The sequence below is a fragment of the Aptenodytes forsteri genome, unplaced genomic scaffold (genome assembly GCF_000699145.1).
Source record: "Aptenodytes forsteri isolate BGI_AS27 unplaced genomic scaffold, ASM69914v1 Scaffold193, whole genome shotgun sequence".
Lineage (NCBI taxonomy): Eukaryota > Metazoa > Chordata > Aves > Sphenisciformes > Spheniscidae > Aptenodytes > Aptenodytes forsteri.
This window is the reverse complement of record NW_008795405.1, coordinates 8571365-8587515: the sequence shown is the minus strand read 5'-3', so window position 1 is coordinate 8587515 and position 16151 is coordinate 8571365. Positions and strand designations below refer to the sequence as shown.

At 35.0% G+C, this 16151-nt stretch overlaps 1 protein-coding gene across 1 annotated transcript in view; it reads left to right on the top strand.

Annotated features, from left to right (window-relative positions):
* EML5 (echinoderm microtubule associated protein like 5) overlaps positions 1–16151 on the top strand; it is a 96568-nt gene that overhangs the window by 33437 nt on the left and 46980 nt on the right. The window contains exons 15-21 of the mRNA XM_019472448.1: positions 5401–5587; positions 7352–7457; positions 8725–8818; positions 10940–11040; positions 12886–13088; positions 14194–14305; positions 15352–15479. Of these exons, the coding sequence (XP_019327993.1) occupies positions 5401–5587; positions 7352–7457; positions 8725–8818; positions 10940–11040; positions 12886–13088; positions 14194–14305; positions 15352–15479 (931 nt within the window). The remainder of the gene's footprint in view (positions 1–5400; positions 5588–7351; positions 7458–8724; positions 8819–10939; positions 11041–12885; positions 13089–14193; positions 14306–15351; positions 15480–16151) is intronic.

Sequence of the window (16151 nt, the reverse complement as noted above, 5' to 3'; positions counted from 1 at the left end):
TTCCTTCACAACAGAAGTGAAGCTTGACCAGAATATCCAGGAATGACCAGAAGTAGAATGTCCAGTTGAGTTCTGTCTGATTACCCAATGGGCATCAAGGAAACTAATGAAGAATCCATGCTGATCAACAGATTTTTCTCAATGTCCAGGCTGTTAACTTTAAAGTGACCCACATCCAAGTGAGTAATAGGCATATTCTCTGATTCAGGAAGTCTGCTTTGCTTCATCTTTCTTTAGCTGCGATGGAAATGTCTTGGATGTTCCTTGAAAGTGTAAAAAGTGGTGCTTTTTTGAACTAGGGGAATAGGAAGCTCTTTTTCCTTTCTTTGTTTTTGAGCACATTGGTTTTGTGTTTTGAATTTGTCAACTGCCTTGAAAGATGAACTTCTAAAAATCTCTTCATATCCTGTAAGAGATCTTTTAAACCTCTGGTTACTTCCTGTTTTGGAAGGGGATAGAAACAATAATGCTGAGTATGTGAGGCAGCCACTGACTAATATGGATGAGAAAGCAACTTCTATTAACAGGTTAATCTTTAAGTGCATCTTTCTCCAAGAGACCTGATGCAGTCATGATCAGAAACATGTTATTTAAGTGGTGTACTAGTTTGACCTCTTTTTGACTACTCCTGTATTTTATTTCTGCCGTGTCTTTGACAGTGGTGGTGGTTCAGAAACATAAAAAGGATACATCTTTCGAGATATTGAGAGGAACTCCTTTCTCAGACTCAATGTTTATAATACTTTCTTTTTGCTGGCAGGGAATAAGGATGCAAATATAATATCCTGTATTATCTCAAAGCTATGCTGCTGATCTCACAAGAACGATTTTTTTTTTTTTTTTTTTTTTTTTCTGCTATTCAAAGAATTTAAGCAAAATCTAGTTTGAGTTTCAAGATATTCATTGAACTGACCTTATCATAAGATGAAATTTGGTTACGGTTTGAAGATGACATGGGATTTATCATGCTCTAAAATGAGTCTTATGACACCTTGCATGGATTCCTACCAGAGGGCTACTAATACCTACAAATAGCATCTGAAGGGAGTAGGCTATGAGTGGGTCCTGTTGAGAAAACACTATTGCCATGCGAAAGTATATTTAAAAAAAAAAAAACAAACAACAAACCTCTACCTTTGCGCTAAAGAGGCTGACCTCAACCATGTTTATTTTGACATTTGGTTCTTCTGGAGATTTTTGGGGGAGGGTTGCACTACGTTCGGAAATTTCCCATATATATTTTGAAGAGTAACGTACAAATTTTGAAACACTTACAGCATCAGACAAACTATGGACATTGACTCTTTTCCCTGAGAGGACACTGCTTGTGAAGTTGCCCCTTAGTTGGCTATAGATGTGTAACTTGCAACTGTGGGCAGGATCCAGCTTTAGGTTAAAGAATTTACAATTGTGGGCCTAAAAGTAGGTGGTTTTATGTGTGCATCTAAACTTCAGTCACAGTCAATGGAGATCCAGTCAGTAGTCAGTGGAGCATAAGGAGTGATTTGGCTCAAGTAAAATTAAATGCTGACTGGTTGGTCAGCTGAGTAGCCCTGCAGGTTCCATTGACTGTATTGACTAGAACACTGTTGAATAAAATATGTATTAATATATCTAACACACATCTTGAACTGAATTCCGTCCCTGCTCTTCGTGACCGTGCTAATGGCAAAATTTTTCTTCTACATAGCATTGAGATAGCTATCTTTTCTTCTTAAAGTTACTGTCATATTAACTTGAATCAGTCCTGGATTGATGGTTTGATTAGCTCTTGCTGAAGACCACTTGAAAACATCAACTACTGCAGAATGCGGTGTTATGTTTATTGTGCCTTGTTACATGTTATCCGGTAACTATGATGCAGAGCTTGCTTTCCTTATTATTTAGTTTGTAGTTGCTAACCAAGATGTCTTGTAAATTACTTCTGTGGTTTGTTTTCTGCATGCAAAGAAATTGTTTCTCTTTGTGCTTTTTCTGAGATTAGCTAATAATCTCAGTTCTAAATTGGTTTAATAATATGGAGATGTAAGCATTTTGGAACTGTGTAGCATATTCTCAGGGAATGATCATCTACACTGAAACATGCTTCTTTTCATCTCTGCTTGGACTGTTTAAGCCCATCACTTTATCCTTCTGGTGAAAAGTACCGATATAGTCAGGGAGTTAGTAAACTGACATGTGGGAAAGACCAGATGTGTTTAACTGGGTTACAAAATGTCTTTGTTTGCACTGCTTGATATTTTGGCAGAATAGGTTTTATTTTAATTGTAAACAACTGATTGTACACCTATTTTTTTTTTTTTATAACTGGAGGAAGTGAACTTCTGATGATAAAAAGTTATAGGTATGAGTAATAAGAATTATTTTCCTGCATCCTAGATATATTTTGGATGTTTTGGGTAGTCCTGTGGTATATGGCATTAACATACTCAGTTTCACTATGCTTAACTTAGGGTATGTAGGCAATTGTTATGACAAGATCTGGGAAAAATCTGAATTTCTGGGTTGCACATAGAAGGATCTGAGACCCTTTTGCTGTCTTAATGCTTTTTACTTTTATAGGTGACTGCTAAGCTTGTAAGAAGTTGCTCAATGTCCAGTATTTCTAAAGCTTTATTTCTTTCAGCATACATATTTTCATAGCTGCTTTTTAAAATATTCTCATTTAGGGTGCATATTCAGCATTTTTTTTAATCATTCTGCACTTGCAAAGGAAATCCAGTGTTTTTAACAGAGCACAGTGCAGAGTGAAGCACAGGAAAACGACGTCTGAGCAGTGATGGGTCCAGATAACTTCTTTGGCACTGTGCCTGCCTTTTTAATTCCTACCCCTCACTCAATGTTGTCATGTCCTTAAACTGTTAATGTTGCATACTGTGATAGGTTATTTTTGTTTTCTTTCTTCATAGTTACTGTAGGTTATTGTATATTATGTCCCTTTAAAAACTAGTGGCTGGACATCAAAGAAGGGTGTAGCCAGGCAGGGCAAGCAGGCAGCACTTTGGATCAGGCAGAAATCAGCTTCAAAACATCTGCACATGTTGCTGCTGGGGGAAGTTGTTAGTGAACGATATGGGTGGAGGGGAGATCAAAGCATGACTGAAGAGTCTCCACCTGTATGGTGAGTCTAAATTGTTGGTCACTTTGAGAAGAGCAAGGAGCAGACATAGAGTTGAGCCTCAGACCTAATGGAAAGAGGGAGGTTTTTTTAGAGACCTTTAAGGGACAGTAACTCAGGAGACACTGAAAAGTTGCTGGATTGGGACCAAACCTGAAGTTAAGAACCTGCCTGTGAGTACCAATCTAAACAGTGGGTTGGAGGGAAACTATTTTAAAAGCTTTTACTTCTGTGCTATCACAGTTTTTGCTGGTTTAAGAAGTTCACTTTGCTTGTTCGTGACCTAATGAGACCCAGCTTTGGACTTCACAGTATCGCAGACAATACAAAACTTGGAGGAGTGGCTGGTACACCAGATGGATGTGCTGCCATCGAGAGGGACCTGGACAGACTAGAGAACTGGGCAGGGAGGAATCTCATGAACTTCAGAAAGGGGAAATGCAACGTTCCGCATCTGGGGAGGAATGGACCTGGACCATCTACTGGTCTGTTTAAAAAGTTTGTGAGATGATTTTAGCAATTTTTCTCTAATCACATATGATCTGACATAAGTACCATTGCGTGCAGTTTACATGAGCCGACAGAAATACAGCATGTTCAAACTTGCTCCAGGTATGTGCTGTGGTGTTTTCCAGTAATGCATATGTCTAGTATTTGTGAACGTGGATCCATGGCTGGAGTTTTCAGAATAGTATTCATTAAGCTAAAGTTGGTCAAGTGCCTTAAAGATTCATTACTTGACCAGTGCATATGGTTGCACCGTGTACACAAGGAAAGCTATATATAATTTTATGAAAGACTTTTCTACCTGGACTGCATAAGTTCTGTGTCATTTAAACCTTTTCAGTGTCTCATGTGCAGTAATTGTCTCAATGCTATCCCATTCATTTTGTGTATTACACTTACTGGTATGTGTACAGGTGCACCTTTGTCTTATGTGGTAATTTAAAGACTGCACTGTTGCAAAAAGATCTTGCATTTATTTTCTTCTTAAAAACAACGTAATTTGTTCTGATGATACATGCTTTTAATTAAGCAATTAATGTCATGAGAAGTATAAAAAAGACATTAGAGATTTCTGTTAGTTTGTAGTTGCTGATGGTGAAAGTTTAGTTACTTTGTTTGCTAAGAATGACTTGCTGATCATCTTCAGGGCTTTTTTTCAACTAGTTCAATTAGAAGTTGGGTGCAAAAATACTTACATAGAGCCTTAAGATCCCTGAATAAAGATAATCCATAGCCAGTTCAAACACAATCAAGTGTCATTCCCTTCCTGTAAATTTAACTATATATTTAGAAATGTAACCAGATTTTGCCTGTATCTTTGTAAAATAATTAAAAAGTTGGTTTAGTGAAGATCTGTAAGAACAGAAGAAGGAACAGAAGGAGGTTAGCTGGGGAGTTAATACCATAGAAACAGGATGTGTCAGGAGTATATGGAGTATTGTTTATATCAGAAGAAAGGAAGGAATGAATTTAAGTTACGCATTTTTAAATGTTATCTCCATTGACTGCCAAGGATAGCATTATTAAAAACACGAATTTAAGACTTGCTTATTTGTTTAATGTTTTTTAGGTTTCTGAGCCTCTTAAATTACTTCCGAAAGTAGGACCCTAGCCTTTTTGAAAATGCCACCTTTGGTTTTTCTGGGGTACTGAATCAATCACACCTATGAAGAAATGTGTATACTGTGATAGTGCATACAGACCTCAGTTGGGAATTGGCCTAGTCATGCCAGTTGCTGCATCAGTACAGAAAGGAAACAGGTTTTTCTTCAAAAAAGAAACTGATCTGGAAGAGAATTTATGCATTTGTTTTCTGTTAGCAAGTTTCCAGAAACTTTCAGTTTTATGATACCTGTGTTGTCCACATTCTTGTGGAAACTTTTGTTGCCTGCTTTTTGAGCAGTAAGAGATAGAAAATGTCCAAAGTATTAGTTTTGACTATTTCATTTAATTACATGTTGCATGCCTGAATTCTCCATGTGGTCTGGAAAAATTACTAGCTATTACTTCCTCTTTTAAATAGTTGTGGAGGAGAGTAACTATTAAATCCCAGCCACTTTCAAACTAATGCTAGTAGTACTGATGTCTGAATAGTAAATTAAATTGATAAATTGGTGTTCCTTTGGGAAAATGTTAATAAACTTAAAACACCAAAACAGTAATTGGTAAGTAATCTGAGTTTTCACATGTGCAAAATGCATCTTGCATAATTTTATCTCAAAGTTTCAGTATATATAGTTATGACCTTGATGAACAAACTTTTTTTCTTTAATTAGTTACAGAGGTTACGACTGTCGAAGCAATTTATTTTACACTCAGACGGGTGAAATTGTATACCATGTTGCAGCGGTGGGAGTGGTGTACAATCGACAGCAGAACACACAGCGCTTTTATCTAGGTCATGATGATGACATTCTTTGCCTTGCTATTCATCCCTTAAAGGACTATGTGGCAACAGGCCAGGTAGGATTCGTGTTTATCTGCAATAAGAATCTGAAGTTGTTACTACTGAATTTAGAAAAGCCTATTTTGGAGGAAGGAAGTCCAGTCTACATTTATTCAGGTGAAGGATCATGTTAAAAAAACTGCAACATAAGTGTTTTTTCCAGTTTATTATATTAATTCTGATAAGAGTCTTTAGTTGATAGGGTTTTTTTAACCTGTTTTTTATTTAAGAATAGATTCATATTTTTTATTCAGCATTATGTTGCTTCTTTATGATAACAAGTGGAGGAAAAGTGCAATTAAAATATATTTTTTTAGTATCTTAGTTGTGAAGTTAGCTATGTTGTTATTACATTCATGTATTACAACATGAAGTTAGCAGTTGTTATTACATTCTGGCATTTCGGTTTCATGCATTATGTTTTTGGTTATCACCTATAGCCAAACTATTTATTGTTTGTACATGCAACACAGGTAAGTATGTTGCTAAAGTATTTATAATAGTTCATTTTATCTTTTGCCAGACGGTAATTTTAGGTAAGTTTTTTTCACTCATGTTTTCTGAAAAACATCTCTTCCCATAAATGTTTATACAATGGGACTTGAAGGTTTGATTTGATGTTTCAGGGTTTTTTAATTATTATTATCATTATTATTGTTGTTGTTGTTGTTGTTGTTATATAATAAATTGCTGAACATGTGAACTGAAATTTTTAATAGAAATAAACTTTTGCTTATTATCCCCTTAATTTGTGTAAAAATGTTTGAGATTAACACAAATTTGCAGGTCAGTTTAGAGATTAAAGCCCTAAATGTGAGAATTGATTCTGTTTAATTTAGGAGTAGTAAAGACTATGAATAAAAATGTGCCTGGATTTACTATATTTTAAAATCCCTTATGCTATCAATAGAAAGATACACTCCATTACATACTGTTTCATATATACATACTATATACTGTTGTATATTACCTGCAGAAATTAGGTAATGCAGTAATCAAATTCCCCGTGCAACACTGGTTCAGATTTTCCTGATAGTGAACCTTACGAAAAGCTTAACATCACATGTTAAGTTTGTGGCAAAAACAGAAATAGATCCTAGTTTTCTTAAGTCCTGCCCCTGGTCTTAAACACAGGAGACTGTTCTGGTTTTGCAGCCCTTTTTTGTGTACTGAGGTGTAAAACCTTTGGAATAGCGAATAATCTTGTAGATACTGTCTAATAATGCTTGTACGTAGTTGAAAAGAATAAGATATGTTCCATTTCTTACCAAGTTCTAGTTACCTGCATTAGTACCATTCTAGCGGAGATTACTCCACAGGTATCAATGCATTAGAATCTGACTTGTAGGCACTTGTAATGACACCAGAAAGCAACAGAAATCACCTTGATTTCTCAAACATAGAGTAGCTTACATACTAGCAATAAAAATAACCTTTTGTTTTTAGACAGGGAATGATTGATAGAGAATTGATGGAATAAATATGCCACAGTGCGATCAATGAAGGGCTGCTTCCCCCCCCCAGCCTCCAAGAGGACTCAATTGTGATTAATGTGCCTAAATTCTTTGGAGGGAAGAAAGAGCCAGCTGGGGAGTGGTATTTGTACAGCAGGAAAAGGAATAATATACTGCTAGCCAGACGGAAGTAATACTAAGAAAATTTTATCACTGTAAATTTTCTCAAATACTTTTTAAAGTATTTGTCAATATTATACTTTTAAACAACTGCGTGAAGTAACTGAGAAATGAAAAAAAAATTGTTATAAATATGTATACTTTCAGGTTGGTCGAGATTCCTCAATACACATTTGGGATACAGAAACAATAAAACCACTCTCAGTATTAAAGGGCTATCACCAGTATGGTGTTTGTGCTGTTGATTTTTCAGGTAATAAGTATTTATTTATTTATTTACAATTTTCCTTTTCTGTATGAAAATACAAGCTAATCAGTTCTAATGAGCAATTGGGAATTCCTTTACGCTGAAGATTTTGTATTAAAAATATTCTCCAGTGATCAATATCAAATGAGAGAGTCTGTCTTAAAATGATCATTTATTATAAAGAGCTCCTGTGGAGTCTTGCACATCAGGAAATGCAAGAACAGGTTCTGTGCCATTTAATAGCTGAGCTGATCACTTCAGAATTTCTTTTGGTTGTATGAGGCAGGCACACAGATCTTGATGTTGTGTCTGCATTACGACTGTGTAAGCACATTTTTAAGCAAATTGATCAGGTGTGCACTTTTTTTAATTAAATCCTGCAAGCCAATTGGGTAGCACACTGATAAATTCAGAAAGTCCAGTTACGGAGTTCTTCTAGGCAGAAACCCAGCCTCTGTCTCCACCTTATACTAACATAAGAGACCGTCAGTTAAATCTTTTGAGATTTTTGCACCCCATACATTGAATTCCTGTACCAATGTTAAATTTCCCGTTCTCCCCTGGCTTCTATTCATTCTTTAATGGTTTGGATTTACTAGATAGGATCTCTAACCTCACAGTGAAGATGTGTGATCACAAAGATGAGTAGTTTGGGGTCTTTGATGCTTCTTACCTTTCTTTGGTTCTCCTTTTTCAAGACGTGAATCTCATTTCCCAAATTCTGGCATGGATGCATAGCAATTTCAAAGATGGATACATGTCAGAAAGTCGTTGATCATGAGTAAGCACAAATAACTGCTTTCTTGGAGGTTAATGTGGGATACGTGTCAGAGCTTCTCAAAGACTTCACACTATTACTAAGTTTAAGGATATTTCATAAACTTCATGGTATTGCTTCAATGCTTTCCTGTTTAGAAATGAACAGGGATTTTCAGAGTAAACAGAAAATTCTCACAGTACAACCTGTGATGAAGGTTTTTGTGCAGCTGTGTCAGCAACTAGCTGAACAAAGGATTTGATACAAACACAGAGGATCCAAGTGCAATTTTTAGACAGGGTAACTTGAAGTCCTAAACTCCATCCAACTGACCACTCAAGTTTAAAAGCAAACAGACCACAGACGTGCCTCTAAGCACACGTCGTAAGATTATTTACCTCTTTGTACATTCTTTGTATAATATTTGTGAAGTTACAGTATTCTTTAATATGTTTTCTTATTATTGCAACATAATGTTATCTATCTACTCTCTTAATCATAAATATATTTTTCTAGCGGATGGCAAACGATTGGCTTCTGTTGGAATAGATGACAGTCACACTATTGTACTCTGGGATTGGAAGAAAGGAGAAAAGCTTTCAGCAGTAAGGTAGGAATTTAACGTTCTTGTAAAATTTGTACCTAGATTTACTTTCAAATGACAGTAAGCAAAATACATTCATTAAAGAATAATAGTTCTCTAATGAATTAGCAGTTTCTATCACTTAAGTGATACAGGCGATAACATTTAGCACAGCCTTAAAACTTTCTTTGGAAGAAAAAACTGAAGCTCTGATAGAGTCAACAAGAATTATTACAGTGACAGCTCAATTGGTGAAGAAAGAAGACATAGAAGACAAAGTTTATTTACGTTTATTTGATGTGTTCTCAAATAATTTCTTTAAAACTCAGTCCATGCACTTCTGTTGGCCCTCACAGAAATGGTGATGTATGCCCTGCTTTTCAGATCTTTTTCATCAGAGGTCATGTCTGTCTTGGGATAGTAGTCTGCAGTTGTTTTGCTCAGTTCGTTCTTCAAGGTTCTTTCCTTTTCCTTTCTGAGTCCTGAGCAGCCTGATCTAACTTTGAAGTTAGCTCCGCTTTGAACAGGAAGTTGGACTATATAACCTCCAAAGGTTGAATATTTCGGAAGTTTCTTTGACTCTGCACAGATTATTTCATACACGTTTATTAAATAGAGTTTTAATCTACAAGATAGAATCTTATTTCTAATGCTGAGTAATGTTTTCGAAACCTTTGACTCTGTTGTTTCTAAGGATCTATTGTTTTAAGTAGAGCAGTAATGTGAGTGGGTTTTTCCCCACTCTGTCTGGATTCAGTATGTATACTCTAAATATTGTTCTAGGTAGGTTTGAAAGGGATTAATTATTCTCTTCAGATACAATTTAAAAAGTATCAAATTCCTTTTTATCCATTAAGTTCATTATTGCTCTTCAATGACATTTACTTTCATTTTCTTTTTAAAGGCACTTTGAGGTTTTTTTATCCATTGAGGAATGAAAATCCTGAATAGATGATGTAGATGAAGAGTACTCCCTTCCCAGTTATTTGTCAGAAGCCCAGTTAGCTTGGCTTCTCTGAAGATACTGGTTTGGGCCTTTCATTTGTCTGCCTTTAGCATTTTCTGTTACTTAAAATATAAATATTGCATCTCTTATCATATGTTTCATGCATTAAAGGCAAATGTTTTCTCTGTATATCTCTCGAAGTTAGCTTTGCCCTTGTAGAAATAACGTTAACCCCCCACCCCCTCCAGCTTTTTTTTCTTTTTTTAAATTCCCCTACTCTCTGAACCCACCAATCTCATTTAATTCTTTTTTTAATCAAACTTTAACCAGTTTATACTGGATTTAGTTTCTGGAGTGTTTTTCCTACTACCTACTCAGAGGAATTGAATAGAATTTTTGGGAGCAGCATCTATACTTTGAAGATTACAGTGTGAGTTTTGGAAAGAAACTGGTTCACGCTTTTTGCTACTGGTTTGTTTAGTGGTCTGAAAACGACAGAGGGTAAAAGATTTCCACTCTGAAACGGGGAGCAAAAATTAGGGATTAGAGGCTTTTCTGCGTTTTGAAGAAAAACAACCTGCTAGTAAGCGTTTCTTTCCGTGCATAGATAGCAAACATAGATGAAAGCTGTTTTTCAAACTATAGGACTAAGGCAAGGCATTGGTTTTATAGAAGCATAGTAAGAAATCTAAAACACACAACAGGTTTTAATGTTTTTAGAAACAACTGAAAATTCCATTTAAAATTGATATAGCAGCATATGTTTTATTCTAACAAGAAAAATAGAAAAATCAATTAAAAGGTGGATGAGAATGGCAATTTATTTTCAAAGTGAGAGACTTTTTAATGAGATTTACAACTTTACACCTTTCAAGTTTCATTATGAGCTGTTAGAGGTCTAAATACCATATACCTAAAATAGATATATATTCTTTTGCAAAGAAAATGCCACCTAGTGGATTTCTGAGCTAACATAAGTACTCACCTGCTTTGGAAACTGAAGGGTAATGAAAATAGAACAGGACTCAGTATGTTAGTTCTTTGGCTTTCTTACTCCTCATAATAAATTATTGTTAATGATTTGGAAGTAAATGTTAGCAAAATAGAGAAGTTATACATTAGTAAACAAACCCCAAACCAAAACCTATTTAAAAATATTAATAGTTATATTTTTATTTAAAATATTTTGCTTTGCATTTCAGGGGAAGCAAAGATAAGATTTTTGTTGTTAAGATTAATCCTTATATGCCTGATAAATTGATTACAGTTGGAATTAAACACATGAAATTCTGGCGTAGAGCAGGTAAGGAAACTTTTCAGAATTACAGCATTTTCTGTTACTTAAAATATAAATATTGCATCTCTTATCATATGTTTCATGCATTAAAGGCAAATGTTTTCTCTGTATATCTCTCGAAGTTAGCTTTGCCCTTGTAGAAATAACGTTAATTGGCATTATGTCAGTAGTGGGAATTCTTTTTAAGATCAATTTGTCACGGAGCTAGAGCTACATAAATAGAAAGGACTCTGGATTTCCTACTGTCTTTTTTTATATCTAATAATAATATAGCACATCTGAAAATGTTACAGAGCTGCTGTACATCATAGAACAGCTTTTGGAAGAAGGACCTATAGAACATGTATGTTATGAAGAGGCACAAATATAAATAAATTTAAAGTTGAGACCTGTTTGTTTAGATACCTGTGTTGAACTTGACAATTAAAAACCAAGATAAAGCAGTTTGCTTTATCTGCTTGAAAAATTTTGAAGAGTGAAGAATCCATTCCCTGATATCAGTGTGAACTTCATTGTTTCAAACCTCAAAACGTTTATAAAAACATATATGCTACAGAAGACTAGCTTATCTGCTAAGAATGTTCTAATTATTCATGCAGAATTTATGCACGTCAGCTCACTTGAGTCCCTGATAAAGATTAATTATGGAGAGAAAAGTCTGTGATGAAAAAAATGACACTAGTTTTCTCAGTTCTGGCTCCAACAGAAATTAATCAAGATTGCCTGAGAGCAAGCTGTTGAAGTCTATATAAATTATTAATTTTAAAAATTGCGCTTGCTATCTATAGAAAGAAAAAAGTGTGTCAGAATATTTACTGAATGAATTACTATAAATTCTTTCGAAAGAAATCTTTACTATGATAAAAGCCTGGAAATGGTGATTTTGAATAAAGAAATGAAATTGTTTAAAATGCCTCTTTTCTCTCTGGCATTGCTTAGTCAGCAGGAATCACATTTCTCTAATGCTGCAGCCCATCTGTGTGAAACTGCAGTGGCACACTGGCAAGGCAGTCACCGTGAAACACACTTAGTATTAATGTGAGGAGTAGAGTATCAGTACACCTTAACCAACGCCAAGTCTCTGAAATCTGCACTAGAGCAGGTGCACTTGATGTGAGAAGTGACACCAAAGTATATGCTTTGGACTAAATTTTCATCAGTGCCAAGTGATGACAGAGAGGTTCAAACGCCTTGCCTCTGTAAGTATGAGAACAGTATGAAGTGTCAGATCCTGAGGGGCTTCTGTGTTATACCATGTGAAGTTTCTCTGAGGATTGTGAAAGTATAAATCTGACTTTCTAGCCAGAAGTTACTATGTGTTATAACTGTCAAATGATTTTAGATACGGTATTTTAAAGAATTTTAAAATTTATATAGCTGTAACGTTTCTATTATCCAGAGGCCAATACAGCAAACCTCTAAAATAAAATTAGGAATCCTCTCACTGAAAACGTATCGTGAAAAGGATGGGATGTCAAGATTTAAACTTTTTCTTTTCTTTCCTTTCAGGTTGATTTAATTAGGAATATCTATGAACTGTGTGGTAGATCTTAAGTTTTTTGTTTAGATGCGAGTTTACAATTGCACTTTCTCTTTGCATGTCTGTGTGGGTATATGTACATGTTCAAATCGAGATTCGAGTAGTAAGTTAAAAGTAAGTTTGGTTTTTTTTCTTGAAAGATGCCAAATAGTACAAAAATTTTATTTTGTGAGAACTCTTCTCAGGCTCAATTTTTTGGGGAGCGTGGGTGAACCAGAAGAAAAGGACTTGTTGCTCTGGGTAGGGTTGTATAGTTTTTGGAAAATAATTGAAGAAAATAATTCTGATGACTTGTTTTTGGTTTGAACCAGGCGGAGGACTAATTGGGAGAAAGGGCTGCATAGGTGCATTGGGAAGAACCGATACAATGATGTGTGCAGTATACGGCTGGACTGAAGAGATGGCATTCTCTGGAACTTCCACGGGGGATGTGTGTATTTGGAGAGATGTGTTTCTCATAAAAACTGTCAAAGCACATGATGGTCCTGTGTTCAGCATGCACGCATTGGAAAAAGTAAATAAACTGCTCATTGTTTTTTGGTGTCTGGACAAAAAAGTCTATGAAGTTAGGCCTTTCTCAAACTCAGGAATCCATGGCTTTATTTCCATTACAGAAAAGCCTTGTGAGGTCCAGATTCAAAATAGTGTTTTATGCATGTCTCTAGTTCTTGTTATGTAGCATGCTGTTTCTCAAACCCTTGTGGTCCAGTGACATCTTATTCAGTAATTTTCATAACCTCTTACTAAAGAAATGAGTAACATGATAAGTAAAAGTACTTTTTGATTTAAGCATCCATAAGTTTAATGGAATAAGTGAGCTTGTGGGAGAGGAAGAAGGTCATACTATTTTGTGCTGTAATTACTGTCTACTAGTAGAAGCATTCAGTCTGTAGATCACTAAGTACTCTCTGCTGATTCTCAACTTCTTTTGACTCAGGAAAGCCTTTAAGCATGTGCTTAAATGTGAATGGGTGTTCCAGTTAGATTACTTGTATATTTGAAGTTATGTATAAGTTTGTGTTTTGCTAGGTTAGACCAAGTTACTCCACCCTCTAATATTTGAGTTTCAGTATAGTAGCTTTGGACAAAGCGTGTTTTATTCATATTGCAAGAACTAAATTCTCCAAAGGAAGTTACTAATGATCTCAGTATTAAGTATAGCTGTTGCTTCATTAAACAGCTGTAAATAATTTTTGAAGACAGAAGGGCACAAATATGCATGTATTTGAACAATTTAAGCACTTTTTGTCAGTGGTACTAAGTTTGGCTTGGAGTAATGAGATGAAATGCCAAAGGGGTATTGAGGCTAAATATCAAGAAAAACATTTCAGTGTGTCAGTTAAATTATTTTTCTAGTGTAGTAGAAGCTTATTGGTTAGAACTCTTAAATCCAGCCTGTGTACATGGATTGTACAGAACTGTGCTGCCTTCCTCAGGAGAAGAATTCAATCATTTTGTTGCTCCTGATCTTTTCGTCTCTACCATCTGTAGTTCAGTGCATTACAGTGTTGTATATAATCCATTTTCAGTATTGGCAGAAATCACTGAAAAATTAAGGAAAGATAAAAATCACAAGTTATAATCTTTTTTTTTTACTATTATTATTTTTTGCACACCAGGGATTTGTCACTGGAGGAAAGGATGGGGTAGTAGCTCTCTGGGATGATACCTTTGAACGTTGTCTCAAAACCTATGCCATCAAAAGGGCTGCTTTGGCCCCTGGGTCTAAAGGTAACACAGACTTTATCCTATTTTTTTATTCTGTATAAAATACTTTCTGTAGAAAACTCTTTCTGTGGAATTGTGTTCCCCAGTAGGAGGAAATCCACATTTGACGTAATGAATACTAAAAATTATTATTTTTTTTAAAGCTTTTTTGATTTTTAATAAGTAATATTTCTGTTGGGAGGGGAATGGTACATTGCAGTGTCTGTTTGCACATTTGGTGGATGCAGATCATAATATTTACCTTATTATCGGCCTGAATTAATTGATTTAACCTTGACTCTCTTACCACCCAGGTGATTTTTTTTTTTTTAAAGTGGCAGCCAAAAAGCCTATTATATTTCTAATCATGAAGTATCTTGTCTGATCTTTTTTGTTTTGGAGGAGGAATGAAATTCAGAATTGTGGTTAGTTTTGTAAGTTACTAGTAAGTTTTATGACAATTTTCTGTAAATGCATGTGTCTCTTGAAATGGTTTAAGAACCTGTCATTCCTGTTATTCCTGTTTCTTTCATTTATTCTTGATCATAGTGGTGATTTACAGTTTTCCCTATTTGACATTCTGGATAGACTTTTTTCTCCGCACCCCCCTCCTCCCCCACCTTAAAATTACATTTGCTGTGTTCTAATGTATATGGTTTGATTTTCAAAAATCATGAATGGAACACCCATTAACTGAAGCATTCTACTACAGAGTATCTCATTCTCATATCTGTTTAATAAAAAGCTAGATTTGAAGGTACCATAAATGCTAGCAATATAGTAGTATAGTTGATACTTCACATGCACATTTTTTCACTAAGATTGCCAATGAGTCAGGATGATTAAACTTAAGAGATACTCGGTTGACAAGAAAGATTAGTGTCAGCTGGGTAATTGCTAAATACTCCCAAATTAATCCAAAGATGTAAGTTCTTCCATGCAGGAATGTTTTTACTTGGTTACTACTGAGTATCCTTTTCTACAGTGAGAATGTAATGTGCATATGTGTGAAAAATCCTCTTTAAGGCATACTTGAGAATCTTCTGTCTTCTAACATTTTAACGTTCTAGGCCTCCTCTTAGAAGATAATCCTTCTATACGTGCCATATCTTTAGGACATGGTCATATTTTAGTGGGCACAAAGAATGGTGAAATACTGGAGGTGGATAAAAGTGGACCAATAACTCTGCTGGTTCAGGTACATGTTAAATATCAATCAAATATTCCATACCACAAACACTATTTTATTTTTCAAGTAAAGCCTGTTGTGAAATAACGAGCACTTTAATTACTAGTGAAGTTAGTGAGTTACTATCACTTCATAGATTTTTAATGCTAGGCTGGACCATTATGACTCTTTAATGAGCAAAACAGATCACAGAATTTCATGTACTAAATTGTTCAACAAATTCATCCTTTCAAACAGACCAAGATCATATTTATGTTTAAAAAAAAAAAAAAGAAAAAAGTGTGTGAAACAGTGCATCCTCTACCAAGTTCCTTATTAACTTTTTCTGAGTACTGATTACTCTTATTGTTTTTAAAAGTTGTCTCCTTGAGGTTTATTTTTAGATTTTCTTTGTAATTATGTAAAACACATTTCAGTTTTCTTTGCCATACCAAACAGACTGCATTTCTTAAGCTTGACTGCAAAACAGATTTTTTACATCATATCATCATATGATTTTCTTTCATACTTAAATAAAAATCTGTGGATCTTTAATTCACACTGCTGAATGGCCAATGCAATATGTAAAGAACTGGATTTTTTTAAAGAATATACTAGAACCTAGGGTAAAGAAAAAAATCTAGATCATAGAATCATAGAATAGTTTGGGTTGGAAGGGACCTCTAAAGGCCATCTAGTCCA